A 12713-nucleotide genomic window follows, 5' to 3' on the forward strand; every position below is an offset into this window, starting at 1 on the left:
AGGCGGGGGGAATAGAAGGGCGGTAAACTATGATATAATATGATTTGGATTTGGATTTGACCTTGGGGAAGTCATGGGAGGAGGGGAGGGCTAGGGAGGGTTAGGGAGGGAAAGGGGGGGAGGAAATGGGAAAATTTGTATTTGTAAAACTTTTTCAATAAAAAAAAAAAATAGAAGTGGTATATACAAAGAAAATGTTTTTTGGAACACTTGGCAACCATTTGTGGACTTTGCACTTGAGAGATTGGATGAATCGGCACCAGTACCTTATCAAAGAGATTTCTGGAAGAATTGAAGACTTCAATTTCCTAAAACTTCCTTTCCGTTTGTATAGCACGTTGGGGGGGGGGGGGGATTTCTTTCCTTACTATTGATTTTTGTATTTTTTTTTCTTTCTGTTATTCTTTAACAATAAAAATATAATAAAAAATTAAAAAAAAAGAAAGAAAGAAAGGAGCAGAGACCATGTCAATTTGAGAGATAGTGAAAGCATCTAAGCTGTAGAAAACAACTGTACATTCACTCTGTCTGAAATGCCTAAACAGCCTAATATGGTATGTAGAGTGTGAAGTCAGTTGGAACAAAATACTGTATGTGTGACTAGAACAAGGGATACTTTCTTTACTTACAATGTATTTAATTCTTTTTTTCATTGACAGGGAATCTTGAGAGGATCCTTAACTAGACTTCAGCTTCAGAACATGCCATGCTTTCTTAGTATTTAATTGTATCCTAATTTGAATACTGTATTTTTCAGAATATAAGACGCATTGGAATATGAGACGCAGCTTAGTTTTTGGGGAGGAAAATAGGAAAAAAAAAATCTGCCTACCAGGTATTCATCTGGCTAGCATCCTTAGTCTGGTCAGCTTCAGCACATTAGTTTGCTGGTTTTTTATCCCCTGCTTGGGGATAAAAAAACAGCTTCTAAGGCACAGCTGAGAGGAAGCAGCAATAAGAAAAGAAGCCAAGGGGGAGGGGGGCGGGGGAGATAGCTTCACTTGGCTAACGCCTAGTTAGGGCTGAAAAAAAGCTTCAAAAAAGCTACATTTGGAGTATAAGACGCACCTAAATTTTCAGCCTCTTTTAGGGGCTTATACTCCAAAAAATATGGTATTTCATGAAATAACTCCATGTAATCACATGTAATAACTCCATGTAATCACTTTAAAAACTGGAAGCAGAAAGCATTGAGTAGACAAGTGAAAAATCCAAGGAACAATTTATTTTAGGGAAAAGGGAGAAACATTCTATTTTTTAAAAAGCCTAGAAATAAGTGCTCCCACTGTGAGTTCTATCCAATTCCTGTTTCCCAGCTGAAGAAGAAGAAAGATATAATACATTTAACTGAAGTATAAGGATTAAATAGGATTTATGAATTTATCCCTTGTTTTTTGAAAAGCATACAACAAGGATTAGAAGTAACATCTCAATGCCAAATGTTTTTGAAAACTGGAAAGTCAAAATCAGATTGATTTAAGAAAATTCATCTCTTTTCCTTACATTTTAAAGACAGAGAGCATGGCATATCAGAGGAGGTGGATGCATCTTTTACCTTCCACTTAACAAGAAAATATTTTTTGTCTGCTGTTGCTCTTAGGAAATACTTGAAGAACAGGAGAGGTGTTTCCTAGGAAAGTACATTGTATGGCTAGCTAATCTATTTGACGTTCTATATTCTGAGCAGATAAAAAGAGTCTCTCATCTCCATATAAATAACTGGAGGAAACTAAAGCTGCATCCTCTTGACTTTCAACTTTATCGAGATCCATCAGTTTCAGAAAATCAAACTTTATTGAGATCCATACATTTCAGAGAATCAAACTTTATTGAGATCCATTAGTTTCAGGGACTCCAAAATACATGCTTTCTTCATAGATGCATGAACATTTATCCTATTTTGCATTCATGTAAAATAATGGTATATATATCTTTGCTTCCCAGCATTCATTGGAATGGCTATGAGTGTGACTATTAAAAAGGTAACATCTCACCTTGATCACTAAGAATATTTCTGGAGAAGGATGTGTAAGAGAGAACACAGCTGAACGAGCTAGTGTAGAGATGGCAGGATGAGTGCTGTGAGTTCGGAGAAGGCTTTTCATATGTTCCGAATTGAGATCAAAATAAAAATTTTCAGAGATCTACAAAATAGAGAGAAGGACAGCAGTCCAAAAATGCTATTAAATCTCCTCATGACCTTCACAGCAATCAAAACAATACAAAAGTCAATATCTCAGTATCCAGATAAGAGAAACTTTTAACTGCAGCTCTGATGAACATAGTATTTCTTAGATACTTGGGTCTACTCTTCATATAACAACAGGGGAACACAAGCAATTCCCTTTGTTTTCTGCGAGATCGGCTTAATATCCAGAGGATGTTTTAGCATAGGAGGAAATAATAGGTTTGGCCTTGGAGCTACGTTTGTTTCCTGTGCCCTGCAACAGGAATAACCAGTGGCATTCAGCCAGATGAAATCTTTGCATTTGTTTTTCTTATTTTAGCCATTGCAGAGACTTAAGGTGCCCATTTTCTCACTCAACCTTTCTCAAGCCATGAATAATGACTGATTTGATGAGGAAATTAAAGGATGTTAAAGATGCCCAAAACTCAACAAGACTTAAGGCACACATTTTGCCCTTTAATTCTCCTCAAAATGGAAAAACCAGAATTGAAAATCTCTACGGAGATCTCAAATGGGGTTTTGGAGACTATGTGTGATTAACAGGTCAGGGACCTATACATTATTTAGTGACTTCAGAAAAATTATTACAACAAGAAATAATACAAGAAATAAAAAAATCAAACAATTTTAATGGGAAGCTCAGTAGGGGCTGGAGAGCAGTTGGAGAAAGACAGAAACATGGATGATAAAGTTAGCAGGACATGGAGCCCACTAAGTTTCTTATTGTGTCTGAAGTCACCGGGAATTTGAAAGGGGATCAAATAAAATACAATCTACAAGGAAGGAAAGTTCTCTGTTGCTATTTCCTATGCATCATCTACTTAGCTCAGATGATCCATCCTTCATTGTTTGAAATTTATAATTGAAAAAGGGATCATAGGGAACTTACTGCATGAACCTAAAGAGACAAACTCTCTCTTTCAAAAGTCTGAATTTTTCTGCTTCTCCATGAGAAGAGAGGAAATATAAATAGCTAAAGATTTAGGGGAAGAAATGAACCTACATCGTGTCGTCTTAAAAAAGTGCTAATTAGCTATCCATCCTGCATGTAATTCTTCAGAGCAATCCAGTTAATGCTCTCCATGTCTACCAAATTAGAATATCAGAAAGAACATAATATAAAATGTGCAACTGACTGTCAAGGCCATTCCCGCTTAACTGGCGGGTTAACTTTCAGTCTGAACTTGGTTCTAGCTGAACAGAGACTGGCACTTGTCATTACCCAAGAAAAATCAGAAACAAGAAGTACCTTTTTCTTTTCTTTCACATCATAGAGTGCCAGTGATCCAAAGATGGGTTCAACTTCTATTTCAAACCTAGTCCATGGAAAGGAATATGAAAGGAAATACATTGCAAAAAGTTGAATATCTTGTCCTGCTCTAGCAAATACAAAGGTTAAGAATCTGGAGCTCTACATCAAAAGGAATCATGAACAATCAACACCACTGCCACTCCTCTATCCATGATAAGCCAAATATGACCTGTTTCTTTTAATACTTCATCTAAATGAAACAAGATGCTCACCTGCCATTGGATAAATGAACTTTTCTGATATTAAGTACTGGTACTCCTTAGAAATCCCAAGATAAATCTCCCTACAAAGCATTTTCACACTATTTTGCTTCATCATTATGATGGACTTTGGTGCATCAAAGAAATATGGGCCCCTTCCCATTTCTCCTCTCTGTAGTGACACAGCTGAGGTCCTCAGAGTATGAATCAGAACTAGCAATATTTTTTCATAAAGCATTCTTCTACCATTTCCTTATCAAATACTTGAACACAGATTTCAATGCAATTTACTATTAAACAAGTATAGATGGTTTTAAGATAAATTGGATTTCTACCAAAAAGAGGCTTTTGCAGTCATCTGACAATGGAAATCTGTAGATAATCGAGTTGTGGGAAATCCCACACAACATTCAGAAGTTAATGACTGTTCAAATTTGAGAAGTGTAGTAATGGAGGGAGGTAACATCTTGCATTTTCCCATATTTTTTCTATCTATCAAAATCAATTAGAGAGGGAAATGTCTTCTGACTGGTCATACCAGGAAATCTCCTTCTGTCTCCATCTTAAGTATGTGGGCAGTACAAACTGCATTTCTGGGCATCAGGAAGGCTGGGCTGCCAGGAGCATGCAGCTTCCAATGCTCAGGAATATGAATCCAAAACCAAAGTAACTTCTTCTCAGGTAATTCTGCCATCTACCTGTTTGCAATGTATCACAGGTCTGCTATGTTAACAGAACTGAGTGATAATGTAGCTCCTTCACACTATGGCAGCAAATACACACATATGTGCATCCTCCAACAAACCAGTACATGTGAAGCTGTACCTTGGATAGCATCTTTCGGCCCCCTTTTTTGCACAGTACCATTAAGCAAAAACAACAGTTCAAAAAAAAATTATTCTACATTCAATCATTTTTTTTCTACCTGACATTTGGCAGCTCTATGTTGCCAAGTAATTGTGACTTACTTCAGAGACAAGCATTTCACTAAGATCCTCTGCCCAAACTGCTCTTTTGGAATATCTGGGATGCTGCACCGTTCTACTGCCTCTTCCTGGGAAGCCAAAGTAACATATGTCATTGACCCAATTGTGAGCCGGAGGGTAAGAGAGAGAGAGACTTTGAAAGCTCATAAAATATTATGTTGTTATTCTGTTAGTCTTTGCATTTATTTGTACAACATTCCAAAAATTCTCTTCCTTTATTTGCTTAGGTCATTTATTTCCCTTGAAAGAGTTCAATCCATGTTTATCAGATTTATTTTTCAAGTATCTCGCTGCTTTCAAAATGTGGTGCTTCATTGTGGCCTACTTAATATAAAAACTTCTGCTTGGAGTTATATCCTCTCCTACTGGCCTAAGTGCTTTTTTCCCCTTGTTGGCTTGACCCCTTTAACTATGACTGATAGCTTTCAGTTTTCTTGGTGCCAGGCATTACATATTAAATTGCCATTTTATACCTTTACTTGAGCAACTCTCATACTAGAGTGCTATGAACGTGCACTAGCCGATCTCAAACAATGGCCTATTCTTGAGGCATTCTGCAGATTTTCTCCCACCAGCCAGATACCTAAACTACTTAACAATTCTGAAATTTAGAAGGGATTTATTTTTGGCTAGATTTAATACCGTCCCAACAGTTGTTACTGAAGAGAGATACCAATATTCCTTTCAAATAGACAGTCCATGTGATAGAGAAATAATTGAAATGATGGATCGTGTTATTTCTTATTGCCCTCCCCATCAGGAATTATTGTCTTCATTTTTCATTAAGCATCCTGGTCATTCTGACTCCTTCTATCTTAAATTGTTACTATCTAATCAATCTGACTCCTTCATGGATTACTGCCTTGTCGTGGCGAAGGGGCTTGCGTAGCTCAATGAACCTATGAGCTATGCTGTGCAGGGCCACCCAAGTCGGACAGGTCATAGCAGAGAGTTCTGACAAAACGTGATCCACTGGAGAAGGAAATGGCAACCCACTCCATTATCTTTGCCATGAAAACCCCATGGACAGTACCAAAAGTAAAAAAGATATGACGCTGGAAGATGAGCCCCTCGGGTCAGAAGGTGACCAATATGCTACTGAGGAAGAGCAGAGGGCTAGTACTAGTAGCGCCAGAAAGAGTGAAGCGACTGGGCCAAAGCCGAAAGGATGCTTAGTTGTGGATGCATCTGGTGGTGAAAGGAAAGTCCGATGCTGTAAAGTTTTTTTCTCCATAGGAACCTGGAATGTAAGATCCATGAATCAAGACAAGCTGGACGTTGACCATGTCCAGCTTGCCTTGATTCATGAATCTTGCATTCCAGGTTCCTATGGAGAAAAAAATCTTTACAAGAGATGACAAGAGATGAAAAGACTGAGCATTGACATCTTAGGAATCAGCGAACTAAAATGAACAGGAATGGGTGAATTTAATTCAGAAGACCATCAAGTATACTACTGTGGGCACGAATCCCTCAGAAGAAATGGAGTAGCCTTCATAATCAATAAAAGAGTAGGAAAAGCAATACTGGGATACAATCCCCAAAATGACAGAATGATCTCAGTTCGAATCCAAACAAACCATTCAATATCACAGTAATCCAAGTCTATGCCCCAACCACTGGTGCTGAAGAGGATGAAATTGACCGGTTCTATGAAGCCCTACAGCACCTTATAGAATTAACACCAAAAAATGATGTCCCTATCATCATGGGGAATTGGAATGCTGTAAAATAACTGGAATAACAGGCAAGTTTGGCCTTGGAGTACAAAATGAAGCAGGGCACAGGCTGATAGAATTCTGTCAAGATAATATGATGGTCATAGCAAACACTCTTTTCCAACAACCAAGAGATGATTTTACACATGAACATCACCAGATGGTCAACACAGAAATCAAATTGACTATGTGCTCTGCAGCCAAAGATGGAGAAGCTCTATACAGTCAGTAAAAACAAGACCAGGATCTGACTGTGGCTCAGATCATGAGATACTCTTTGCAAAATTTAGACTTAAATTGAAGAAAGTAGGGAAAAACACTAGGCCACTCAGGTATGAACTAAATCATATCCCTGATGAATATACAGTAGAGGTGACAAATAGATTTAAGAAATTAGATCTGATAGACAGAGTGCCTGAAGAACTATGGACGGAGGTTCGCAACATTGTACAAGAGGTAGCAACTAAAACTATCCCAAAGCAAAAGAAAGTCCAGAAAGCAAAATGGTTGTCTAAGGAAGCTTTGCAAATAGCTGAGGAAAGAAGGGAAGCGAAAGGCAAGAAAGAAAGAGAAAGATACACCCAGTTGAATGCAGAATTCCAGAGAATAGCTAGAAGAGATAAGAATGCATTCTTAAATGAACAGTGCAAAGAAATAGAAGAAAACAATAGAATAAGGAGGACCAGACAGCTCTTCAAGAAAATTGGAGATATGAAGGGAACGTTTCATGCAAAGATGGGCATGATAAAGGACCAAAATGGTAGGGACCTAACAGAGACAGAAGAGATTAAGTAGAGGTGGCAAAATTACACAGAAGAACTATACAAGAACGAGCTTAACATCCCTGATAACTACGATGGGGTGGTCACTGAGTTCGAGCCAGACATCCTAGAATGTGAAGTCAAATGGGCCTTAGGAAATCTGAGCAACAACAAAGCTAATGGAGGAGACAGTATTCAGCTGAGTTATTCAAAATCTTAAAAGACGATGGGGTAAAAGTGCTACACTCAATTTGCCAGCAAATTTTGAAAACTCAACAGTGACCACAGAATTGGAAAAGGTAAGTTTCCATTCCAATTCCAAAGAAAGGCAATGCCAAAGAATGTGCAAACTATCGCATCATTGATAGTTCAAACTATCGCAAACTACGCATCACATGCTAGTAAGGTTATGCTTAAAATCCTACAAGCTAGGCTCCAGCAGTATGTGGATCGAGAACTACCAGAAGTACAGGCAGGATTTTGAAGAGGCAGAGGAACTAGAGATCAAATTGCCAACATACGCTGGATCATGGAGAAAGCTAGGGAGTTCCAGAAAAACATCCACTTCTGCTTCATTGACTATGCTAAAGCCTTTGATTGTGTGGATCACAACAAATTGTGGCAAGTTCTTAAAGAGATGGGAGTACCAGACCATCATATTTGTCTCTTGAGAAACCATATGCGGATCAAGAAGCAACAGTGAGAACTGGACACGAACCACTGATTGATTCAAAATTGGGAAAGGAGTCCGGCAAGGCTGTATATTGTCGCCCTGCCTATTTAACTTATATGTAGAGCACATCATGAGAAATGGGGGGGGGGGGGCTAGATGAATCAAAAGTTAGAATTAAGATTGCCGGGAGAAATATCAATAACCTCAGATATGCAGATGATACTACTCTAATGGCAGAAAGAGAAAAGGAACTAAAGAGCCTCTTGATGCGGGTGACGAAGGAAAGTGCAAAAGTTGGCTTGAAACTCAACATTAAGAAAACTAAGATCATGGCATCCAGCCCTCTCAATTCCTGGCAAATAGATGGGGAAGAAATGGAGATAGTGACATATTTTATTTTTCTGGGCTCCAAGATCACCGCAGATGGTGACTGCAGTCAAGAAATTAAAAGAGGCTTGCTCCTGGGGAGGAAAGCTATGGCAAATCTAGACAGCATACTAAAAAGCAGAGACATCACCCTGCCAACAAAAGCACGTATAGTCAAGGCTATGTTTTTCCCAGTTGCAATGTATGGCTGTGAAAGTTGACCATAAGAAAGGCTAAGCGCCAAAGAATTGAGGCCTTTGAACTATGGTGCTGGAGAAGACTCCTGCAAGTCCCTTGGACTGCAAGGCGATCAAACCGGTCAGTCCTACAGGAGATCAACCCTGACTGCTCTTTAGAAGGCCAGATCCTGAAGATGAAACTCAAATACTTTGGCCACCTAATGAGAAGGAAGGACTTACTGGAGAAGAGCCTAACTCTGGGAAAGAGTGAGGGCAAAAGAAGAAAGGAACGACAGAGAATGAGGTGGCTGGATGGAGTCACTGAAACAGTAGGCGTGAGCTTAAATGGACTCCAGAGGATGATAGAGGACAGGAAGGCCTGGAGGAACATTGTCCATGGGGTCGCAATGGGTCGGACACGACTTCACAACTAACAACAAAAAAAATCAATCTGATTTCACTTGGTTGACCATAGCTAAGTACTGCTCTATAGGTTTTACAATATACTGTAGTATGTCCTCTATTTAAAAAATATTTTAAAATGTTATATTTTTCTCTTTATCTTAATTAGTTATAACTGGTTATAACTGAATAAAGATTGGTTTGTTGATTAATTGTTACTTGAAGGAGTTATAATAACAAACAAGCAACTAAAAATAAGCAAGCATGACCTTGGGATGCAAAAATTGACCAATCCAAGGTTTCATAAAGAGAAAATGTAAGGTCATGCAAAGCCAGTTACCACCACTAGTGTTGCCCACCAAGACTTACTGAAGATTGCTTCCCTTTGTTGTCAGAATCAATGGAAATAGAATCCCTTAAATCTTTGTGAAAACTCAGCAAAGACCACAGCATGGAAAAATAATCTACATAACCTGCTGCCTGTTCCTTTTGTGCAAACACGTGCATTTGTAGGCTCATGTGGCTCCCATCTGCTGTATCCTACCAGGTTCCATAGAAGGCTAAAGGGAATTTCAGTATCTCCACTCACTTCATCAGGGGCTGAGTAAAGGGTCAAGATCTCCTGATGCCGGTTCTTCTTGCGCAGCTCTGCATTACGGCGGTCAGTCTCTTCGATGGCAGTGCGCACCAGGAGTGAACGCAGTAAAAAGTCAGCTGCAGAGTTCTTCAGGTCAAAGATACTGGATGTCCAACTGCCTCGGGGCATATCTTCCAAGGAACCAGAGCAGCGCTTTATGTCATCCTGAAAGATAGATGGAGCAGCATTTGTTGTTAAGGCAATGGGGAATGTCTATGTACAGCCCTATAGAGGACAAATTTGCTGACAGCAAATTTAAAGAAGCATCTTGCAACTGAGCACCAATCCAGAGAGTTTGCTGCTCAGAATATATGCCAAGTGTTGCCTTTTTGCATGGAAGACATCCTAACCACGCTAGCATTGCTTATAGCTGACTTAGTCTTCTCTTCCAATATTAAGCAGACTACCAGCATATATGAAGTGACGCAAGAGTTCATACTACAGTACTGAGGATAGATAGAAGACAGGGTCTCTTCTCTACTCTCCATCTTTGATGCAATCTAGTAATTTCCCCCCCAATTTTGCATCTTAGATTTTGCAAATATCAAATACTACCCTTGTGAGTTTTAAAAATGGCTTTGAAAAGCTTCTTTTAATGTAATATTCCATGCCAAAAGTAAACAAGAAAAAAATTTAATCAACGTAACTGTATATATTATCTGGATCCTATTGTATCTTGAAAGTTAAATTATGAATTAAGAGAAGGTGAGGGTTAGGGTTTAATCCCTTCAAAAGCAACTGCATGTTTCAAGACACATTATGAATGGTAATGTGATCATTAAAGTGATAATGACAAATCGTGGAGAAGCACTTGTACAAAGGTAGTTAAAGATCACTTGACATGGCCAACACACTGCGGCCACTTTGCCGAGGGACAATTGACCATGGGATAAGAGTTATACTAATGTCAAAGAAATGGTGCTATAGAATCATTAAAGAAAGGATGCAAAAGGAGGTGTTGTGGCCCCGCCCTCTGAGCCTGTCCCATCGGAGGAAGAAAGCTCCGAGCATGAGGAAGAGGAGTCAGCCAGGCCTCCCTCTCCAGGGCCCTCCCCTCTGGCATTGTCTCAGGTGCCGGCCGAGGGAGAGGAGATCAGTAGGGAGACAGCTGGCTCGGATCAGAGTGACGAAGAAACATCATTCCTGGACGCACGCCTCCGAAGGCGTGATAAACGTTTGCAGCAGCTTAGGAGGCGTGCTAGGGATTAGAACTGAGTCACTGGACCACACCCCAGAGACTATATAATAGAGGGTAGTGGTCAGTGATCCTTGTGACAAACAAAAGTAAACCTTGGATAGTCACTAAAGCCTCGTTCGGAACTGCGGAGAGAAATATTATTTCTGCTTGGACTTTTTGCACGTTAAGTACCTTATCTTTCTGTTTGTGAAAATAAAGGCATTTGGCAGACGGTGTGTCTATCGCTGCCAAGTGGGAGATAAGACCTGGGTGCGTTCCAAAGTGTTTCCTTAACCCTCGGCTGGCTGTGTTCGTGTGTGTGTGGGTACGGGGACAGATCAGGAGGAACAAAATGAAATGTGAATGACAAAAATTAAAATATTTTTTAAATTATTTTAAATAATTAAATTCAATTGTTGGATTGTCTGACGGTGAGTTGTCCCATGGAGATTTGGCCATGGCAAGTTGTCCCATCCTGTCCCTCAGCTTCTCTTTCAACTTTGCCTCTGGTTATTGAACTACTTTTATACCATATTTTGCCTGTCAATGGCTAAATTAAAATTCCATATTTTGAATTTGAATGTACATTAAATACATTAAACCTACATTGTAAGAAGTATATTTATGAAGATTTCCATGAACCAGATTAGGAATGAGGTTGTTTTTCAATTCAAAAGTTCAACTAACATGCAGAAGACTCCAAGGCCAATGAATTCAATTCAAATGTGAACATAGTTTTGGTCACACTCCATGCATTTTCTGCTTTTGCATCTTTGTTTTACTTTTAGAAAAAATGTGATTCTGATATTCAAAGGGTATGTGTGGAGGATTTGGTTTTCTTCAAAAGAACTGGGGAGAAATAGATTTAAGTATTTCGGTATCTGCTTTCAACCAGTATGGATTAATTTCCCAATTTACTTTTTGAACTCCCTGAAGGTTAAGAATGTACTATTGCTTAGCACATTGTAAGCTGCCCTGAGTCTCCGGAGAAGGGCGGCATATAAATCAAATTAAAAAAAGAAAGAAAGAAAGAAAGCTGGCAAAGCCATTAAGGGAAATGATAGTACAGGTAGTCCATGACTTACAACCATTTGTTCAGTGACCATTCAACATTGCAATGATACTGAAGAAGTGATTTATGACCATTTTTCACACTTACGATCACTGCAACATCCGCATAGTCACTTGATAAAAGTTCAGACACTTGACACTGTCATGTATTTATGACAGTTGCAGTGTCTCGATGTCATTTTTGGCAACCTTCTGACAAACAAAGTCAATGGAGAAGTCACTTAAAAACCGTGTTACTAATTTAACAACTGCAGAGATTCACTTAACAAATATGGCAAGAAAGGTTGTAAAATGGAGCAAAACTCACCTAACTCTTGCTTAGCAATAGAAATTTTGGAGTCAATTGTGTTCGTAAGTCGAGGACTACTGTATACAGACTGTGCACTCCTGAATATGGCCTCACATTCCAGAACTGGCTTTAGATAAGGTTGGGGTTTATGTTTTTGGCATAAAAACAAATCAACTGTGTTCTGAAAACTTGCTACGCTGCATGTATTTTAATCCTTTCTACAGCTTAATCCTAGATGAGGTAGGTTTACAGATGCAATAGCCAGATTTACAGGAACCTGAATTTCAAATCCATATGTTCAGAAAGGTCAGTCAGATCACAAGCTTTGATATAGCTGGGCTTACAACTTTCTCATCAAGGACATAAACCAAAGAGTGCACAGTGGAATTTTTCTGTGAATCAAGATACTCACTTGCTAAAGATTCTAGTGTGAATCTTACCTGTTCTTATGGCAGATGGATACTGTCCTCTCATCCACATTACATTAAAAAAATGGAAGGTTGCCAAATGAGTTGCTTTATATTCTCACTTGACTTACCGTATCCCCTTGATTGCTCCTCTCTTCAACTACTTCATCTAATTCAAAGACTTGCCTAGATAATCCTTTCTGCCTTTCTCTTTGTCTCTCAGCAGTAATGGCATTATACATGGTGCTCAATTTCTGGTACCTAAACAAAGGTAGAAAGAATAATGATGTTACTCCTGTTGGAAATCTATTGATAGCATGAATGCAGAAAAGATTTAAAGGCATTAA

At 39.0% G+C, this 12713-nt stretch overlaps 2 protein-coding genes across 20 annotated transcripts in view; one reads left to right on the forward strand and one right to left on the reverse strand.

Annotated features, from left to right (window-relative positions):
• Positions 1–12713, reverse strand: part of DOCK6 (dedicator of cytokinesis 6) — a 185925-nt gene that overhangs the window by 133063 nt on the left and 40149 nt on the right. For all 19 annotated transcript variants that reach the window (XR_015732802.1, XR_015732803.1, XR_015732804.1 and 16 more), the window contains 5 exons: positions 12498–12627; positions 9375–9587; positions 4669–4754; positions 3438–3504; positions 1995–2144 (listed from right to left, as the gene is read on the reverse strand). Coding sequence is in view for 16 of the 19 variants with exons in the window: in XM_034437790.3 (XP_034293681.1) it covers positions 1995–2144; positions 3438–3504; positions 4669–4754; positions 9375–9587; positions 12498–12627 (646 nt within the window). In the remaining 3 variants the exon portion in view is untranslated. The remainder of the gene's footprint in view (positions 1–1994; positions 2145–3437; positions 3505–4668; positions 4755–9374; positions 9588–12497; positions 12628–12713) is intronic.
• ANGPTL8 (angiopoietin like 8) overlaps positions 1–12713 on the forward strand; it is a 48841-nt gene that overhangs the window by 27250 nt on the left and 8878 nt on the right. The window lies entirely within an intron of this gene.

The sequence above is a fragment of the Pantherophis guttatus genome, chromosome 2, assembly GCF_059756535.1.
Source record: "Pantherophis guttatus breed Tessera chromosome 2, ASM5975653v1, whole genome shotgun sequence".
In the NCBI taxonomy this organism is placed as follows: domain Eukaryota; kingdom Metazoa; phylum Chordata; class Lepidosauria; order Squamata; family Colubridae; genus Pantherophis; species Pantherophis guttatus.